The 6,934-nt window shown below is 36.8% G+C and overlaps 1 protein-coding gene across 1 annotated transcript; it reads right to left on the bottom strand.

Annotated features, from left to right (window-relative positions):
- Positions 1–904: 904 nt before the first annotated feature.
- Positions 905–2,565, bottom strand: LOC103697646 (histone H1-like). Its single transcript, XM_008779555.5, has 2 exons — positions 2,310–2,565; positions 905–2,221 (listed from the first exon to the last, which is right to left on the bottom strand). The coding sequence occupies exons 1-2, from the start codon at positions 2,499–2,501 to the stop codon at positions 1,973–1,975; spliced, it is 441 nt and encodes a 146-aa protein (XP_008777777.4). The 5' UTR covers positions 2,502–2,565; the 3' UTR covers positions 905–1,972.
- Between the last annotated feature and the right edge of the window lie 4,369 nt (positions 2,566–6,934).

Here is a 6,934-nt window from a genome sequence, read left to right as displayed (position 1 = left end):
GATACGTTCCATATCTTCGTTTCAGGAGGTGCTGAATACCAAGATATCAGCCCAAATGAAAACCTTGCTGTGCAGTTTACTTCGCCATTGGTAAAAATCTAATTATATTAATATTATATAGATTATATTATATAATTAATACTAATTATATTAATATATACTATATTAATACACTATCAATATGTTTATATATTGATTATTAATATTTATTAGTAATAATATATTAATATATTAATATTTATTAAAATATGTTAATTACTTAAATATTTAACAAATACTTATCAATTATCAATAAATCTAACATAAAATTTATTAATTATTAATAAATTTATTTATATAACCAATTATATTAAAATTTATTTATAATAAAAAAATATATTTTTAATATATATAATTAATATAAAAATATTTATTAAATCAAGTAAGTAAATTTTTATATTCGAAATAGCCAACATTAGCAACCTTTATATAAACAAACCATAAATATCCAACAAATAAACTTAAAAATATTATTATTTAAATTATTTATTTAAAAATATTACCAAAATTTTGGCAAAAACGAAATAGATTATATTTTTTGAAATTATTTTTTCACCAACCAAATATAACAAAATTTATTTCCCTCCAAAATTATATTTTTGTCAGTTCCAACCAAAGAAACCCTAAAAGAAATTAAAAAAAATTAAAAAGAGGTATGCAGGTACTTATATACCCCTACAAGACTATCAAATTTACAAACTGCCCTACAACGTCTCCTTCTTTTTAATCTTGGAAGGGGCCTTCTTCGTCGAAGGCCTCGGCACCAATCCTCCCGACTTTCATCTTTTTCGGCGCAGCCTTCTTTGGGAGCGACCATGAGCTTCGCCGGAGGAACCGCTTTCTTCTGAGGGGAGCCCTTGGCTGCCTTCCCCAGCCGACTATTCATCTTCGACTTGGCCACCTTGCCCGCAGGTTTCAGCTTCACCGAAGCTTTGGGCTTGGTCACCACCGGCTTCGGCTTCATCTTGGTGGCCGCAGAAGGTTTGGGCTTGAGCTTGGGCTTCGACATGAGATTAAATTTTGCCGGAGCAGAAGTAAAGATATTGAAAAAATTTAAATATGTATGCGGCCGAGACCCATGTCTCGACCACAGTGCGGACGCGTCCGCGGAAGGCGCGTACATATGTACAAAAAAAATTTCAATTAATACTTTCTATTTTATTTAATTTTAAACAAAAAAATATTAAAAATATTTTTAAAAAAATACTTCCTTCTCTTAGCCACTTTTATTTTTTATCTTTTTATATTTTATTTTATTTTTTATTTCGTTTTTTACTAAATCTACAATTTCGATCGGATTCGACGATTTGACTTCTTTCGAGACATACCAAAAAAAAAATTTAGATCATCATATCTCCAAAAAAATTATCGAAAAATCCATACTTTAAGACAAATACTTCTTTTAGACATTATTTACGCGCTTTGACCTGCCTTTAATCAGACTATTTGTAACTTTTGTCAAGCACCCCCCACATTTTAAAATAACTAAAATTATATTTTTTTTATGTTTCCAAACTTCCTATCGAATTAGATCATTATTTTTAAAAAAAATCCTATTAAAAATATAATAAACTTAAACTAAAATTTTTTATTACTAACAAAAAAATAAAATAAAATTTCTTTAAATGGTTAGCAATAAATCATCTAAATAAGCAAATAAATCTAATAATTATAATTAATAAAAAATCTTAAATAGAATAATATATATGTATATTATTTAGCATCAAAATAAATTTATTATAGTATAAAATAAAATCTATTCTAGTATAAAATAAATCTATTTATTTAATAAATTTAAATCATAAATTAAAAAATAAAAAATATTTATAAAAATATTTATAAAATTTTTTTTGTAATTTTTATGAATGCGCGCCTTTTACGAACGCATCCACGCTATTCTCGCGGCCAGCAGGCACTGACGTCCACGATTAATTTACAGAAGCTCTAGGGCTGCATGCGCATTTAAATTTTTCCAACAGAAGGCAGACTTCGGGCGAGAGGGTGGGAGCTTGTAGGAGTTTTTGATTTTGTTGAGCTTGCCGCTGGTCTTGAGCTGCAGCAGGAGAAGCTTGCGGAAGTTAGGGGGCACTTGAGCCTTGTACTTGTCTTCAATAAACTTGGTGATCGAGTACTGACTCGATCCAGTCCTCTCCTTCAACGCCGTGATCGCCTCTCCGATAATCTAGGGTTTCAAAGCACAGTCAAGTGATCAGATCCATAGAAATCGATAGAAAGATGGGAATTAGAGATCGAAATGGGCGAGGTCTCACCTCGATGTAAGGGGGGTGAGTAGGAGGAGATCGGGGCTTCCTGGGAGCCGAAGGCTTCTTGGCCTTGGGCTCCTTGGCCTTCTTCGACTTGGCCACGGCCTTTGCCGAGGGATCCTCCACCGCGGGCTCCGCCGGCGCCGAATCCTGGACCTTCTCCTCCACCACCGCCGGCGTGTTCTGCTCACCCGCCATCGCTTGGCGATCGAGAGCAAACGAGACGAGTCTTTGGGTTACAGTTGGCAAGAGGGAGATCAACAGGAATAGGTGACGTGGGAGCAGACGGTAGAATACGGGGATTTAAATACGGACCGACAGGGGAACGGTAGACGAGAGGTGAGCGCTGATTGGTCCGCGACCACTCCACTAGGATCCTAACTCTCCTAGTTTTAAGTTTGGACCGTCGGATCATGTGGCCATCGACGACTGAGGGGAGCTGAGTCGTGGAAATGATATAAAGAGCAGAGTCGACGCAGGGGAATGGGGTGGGATTGGGTGTGCTTTCCCTCTCTCATTTCTTGGGAATAACTTGAGCTGCGACCAATGGATTTAAGTGAAACTTTGACCATTTGGAAGCACTGCAGGCTAGCTTTCGAGTGAATGTGATATAATTCAATTTGGTGCAGTGGTTCGAGAGAATTTAAGCCTCAAAGCTACATTGGTAATGTACATGTTTTTATGCGACTGTTGCGAGGTTGTTAGGCTCTTGAGGAGAAGATTGAGTAGTTTGATCTAAATTTTTCATTGGAGATGATAGTAGTCAAGTAGAGATATAGAAAGAACCTGGAATCATGCAAATCTAATAAGAAATGAGTGAGATATGACTGCTTGAAGGCTATACAACTGAAATACTCAATAAGATGGTCTGGCAGGCCTAAGATCATCTCTTGTACATAACGAGTTGAATGATTTCTTTGGTCCCAGCAAATTTATGGATAAACTGGAGAAGTTATGGACTCCTTAAACATGTAGATGAGGGTGAAATTATTCGATCACTATGCAGTCTAAAAATTGCTTTCCCTCGTCTTCTTGCTTCCTCAAGGTGAATTTTGATGGCAATACTACTGAGCGAGGCGAGAGGGAGGAGTGGGTTTCATCATCAAAGATCATCACTCTAGGTTTGTGGCGGCTGGTGGTCGAAATCTTCGATATTCCTATCATTGGTGCGGAGCTGCGGGCAATATGGAAGGGTCTCTACTACACGAGGCACGCTTTGGGTATCGAGTATATCCACCTGGAGAGCAACTCGCCCTCAGTGATAGAGAGGATTTGTGAGAGACTAGATGAGTTGGATGGGCAGTCCTTCCTACTTGACATACGACGGATGGCAGGGGATTGTGGCTCGTTTAGGGCCACCCATGTATATTGGGAGGCCAACACAGGTGTTGATTGGGTGGCTTCCTATGCGGCGCATCACTCGAAGGACTTCTTTTGAGTAAACCAAGTAGATGTTTTCTACTCACTAAGCTAGCTTCTTTTTTCTAATTCTCTTGGCTGTACTCATATATGTATGCTGTAAAGAGCTGGTGTACGAAAAAAAAAAGAAAGAATGATGGAGTATTATTTTCAACATATAAAAGGATATCATGATGAAAAATGTGGATATGATCATCGGTGTTCGTTGTTAACAAGAGTGTTGACTCAACCCTACCGATGTACAATAAGAGGCATGCCTCTTAACTTCAACAAAGAATCATGATGTGTATGTAATATATTAAGTCATTCCTAGGGATTTGAGAATATCTATTGTAATCTAAATGATACATATCGACTAATGAATTATGTCAGAATAATTAACTCTTGTATGTTGAAGACTTATATGATGTTCGCTATTTTATACGCTGTTGTGGTTAACTGCATATTTTTGATCTTGAGGTTCTTAACCTATAAAGCAGGTAAAACACACATGTTGCTATATTGCCATTGCGGCTGATGTTCTTTAGTTTTGATCAATTTATTTTTAGGTATAATTAATTTATTTTAGTTAATACACTAAGCGGACTCATTCTATGTTTCAATTTTTTTTCTTTCTTTTATGTGCAAGGAAGTTTCTCTCAGCGATCAGACAAGGTTGTAGCTGTCGGGTTACCCCCGCATACGTTACGACGATCGCAGCGGAAACACACGCGCGGGGTTGTTTATCACATGAACGTCTCAGGAAAGATAGATTTCAAAAAAATTCTAAACTTTCTAACTCAGAAAATTATGAAATCTAAAGAAAAGATTAAAATTTAAAACTTAATTAATTCAGAAACTATAATAAGAATTGTAAAGATCCAATCTTTACCTTTGAGCGGATAGATCTTCACTGCTATTTGATGATCGATGGATTTGGGTTTGCTTGAAGCCGCACAATTGTCCAGCCTCTATTGGTATCCACACGAGGTACAGATCGCTCCAAGCACCTTAATTTCACCGGGATGCTAGCTCCTTTGCAGAGATCGCTTTTGATGGCTGATTTTCTCTCTCTTTCAATCAACTCCTTGATTGCTTTGAGTCGAAGATGGAAGAAGAGGTCGTGCCTTTTCTTCTCTTCTTTTCTTGCTCACAACTGGAAGAAGGATGAGAGGAAGGAGGTGGCTGAATTCAATGATCTCAAGCATGCCCTAGCCCTCACGCCTTCCCTTCTTTTATAGGCATCTCATGCCTTGGCAAAACAAGAAAAATATTTCTCCAAATCTTTTCTTGTTTCACCCCCTCCTAATCCCTTACTTAAAAGGAATTGGAGAGAATCAAGGAGAGGCATCATGGCCTCTCCTTATGCCGTGTGGAAGCCTAAGAAAAGGAGGCCCCTCCTCTTGGGCATGGGAAATCAAGAAGGAAAGGAGGGGCGGACGCCCCTCCTTTCTTTGGGCGTGGATCAAGGAGGAGGGGCGGATGCCCCTCCCTTGTTTCCTTCTTTGTTTCACCCGCATGAAGGAAGGGATACTTCCTTTCCTTTCATGCTTAGATTTTCTAATCTAATTAGAAATCATATGGTCCCTCTTGAGTAATCGAATCCTAATCCAATTAGGACCCAATGTGTCCTCTAATTTGATTCATGGGGTTCCTAATCCAATTAGAATCCAAATTAGACTTTATGAATTAAGTTTCTTATCAAATAAGGACTTCTAATCAATTAGGTCTTCTTATCCTTATCTAATAAGATTAAGCCTAACTGATTTAGTTCAATTGAATCAATTAAATTGCAATCTAATTGCAAATCCTCCTTCTTTAACTCACTAACTCTTAATGGGTTAAACCAATTATCAATCAAATTGACAATCAAGATCTATTACGATTCTAAATTGCAATCCAACCATCGGAACAATCAAAACCTCTTATGTGTGTGACCCCATAGGTTCTATTCTATTTGGTAATGAGATATATTGTGATCTCCATTACAATATCATAAAACTCTTTTCAATGGGTTGAAACAATTTCAACTCTTCTCTTCAGGGTTCACTGATCATCAAGTGAATGCCTTCGAGTCTCACAATCCATTAATGATACCTAACAGCATATAGTTGTTGGGAATTATATCCTAAATGTCAATCGTCAGCATGTTGATGATTGAATTTTGTAAATGAATTGATAAATTAGTAAAGTGTTATTTAGCATTATTCAACATTTCATTGTACATCATCAAATAAACTTTTATATGATGAAGTCCTTAGGACTTGTTTTATGATAAAGGAGGATTTATCTTCAAGTCCTTAAAACTGTTCGCGATCAAATGATATGCTGTTACTAGGACGACAGCATTATCGAGATTAGGTCATTGTGTGACATATACGTTGGTTGTCCTCTTAACCAAGAAGTGTGGAGACACTGATATATCACACAGGTGAAGTGTAGAAGTACATTTTACTGAACGTGACCAATTTCGGAATGCTCTACTATCAAGAGATGTTCCGAGTAGATATGGGTATAAGTTTGGCCCTCTGACCTGAGACCGCAACCTGTGACTAGCAAGCAACTCACTGTACTTTGGTACCGGACTACCTGAATTTCTAATTCAGTGACGGAAGGTCACTAGATACAGTCAAGTACTTGCGTAGTCAGTTGTGAGTCAAGATGGAATTGATCCCTCCTGAAAATAGGAGATAATGCCTTGTGTTCAATTTAGCAAAACCTTGGCTAGGATAATCCTTGTGAGGAGTCACAGAATTTCTAAAGTTGAATCACATCATGGATGCACTTATTACAGAGTTGACAGAACTATGAAGTCATCCTGGCATTTAGGAGTCATAGGGATAAATTATACGGTAACCATAGTCCAAGGGTTCTTGAATGTTGCTTTGCAATCATTCGGTCTATCCGGACGTCAGGTATCATTGCTAGATGGTCATTTCGATTAGTACAAGAAGTTGTTCTTGTGCTACCGGCTTAGGTTCGAACCTATGGGGTCACACGCATAGAAGTTTCTAGGTTGATCAAATGGTTGATTGATGATTAAGAATCATTCAGGGATAATTTGGTCAATTCGATTGACAAATTATCCTAAGCAAAAGTTGCATTAAAATAATTATTGAATTATTGAAGGGTTAATTAGTAATTGGATTACTAATAAATTCAATTTGATTGAATTATTGGACTTTAATTAAGCCAAATTGAATTAGATTCAATTTGGGCTAAATTAGGATTTG

Source organism: Phoenix dactylifera, chromosome 5 (assembly GCF_051530095.1).
Source record: "Phoenix dactylifera cultivar Ajwa chromosome 5, Ajwa_hap1_PhDact_Kaust_v1.1, whole genome shotgun sequence".
In the NCBI taxonomy this organism is placed as follows: Eukaryota; Viridiplantae; Streptophyta; class Magnoliopsida; order Arecales; family Arecaceae; genus Phoenix; species Phoenix dactylifera.
This window is presented reverse-complemented; position numbering and strand designations above follow the sequence as displayed.

Bases quoted from the DNA above. Each gene is read 5' to 3' on its own strand.
- LOC103697646 (XM_008779555.5), bottom strand. From the start codon at position 2,501: ATGGCGGGTGAGCAGAACACGCCGGCGGTGGTGGAGGAGAAGGTCCAG. The intron at 2,222-2,309 runs GTGAGACCTCGC...TTGAAACCCTAG, and splicing joins CTCACCCCCCTTACATCGAG to ATTATCGGAGAGGCGATCAC.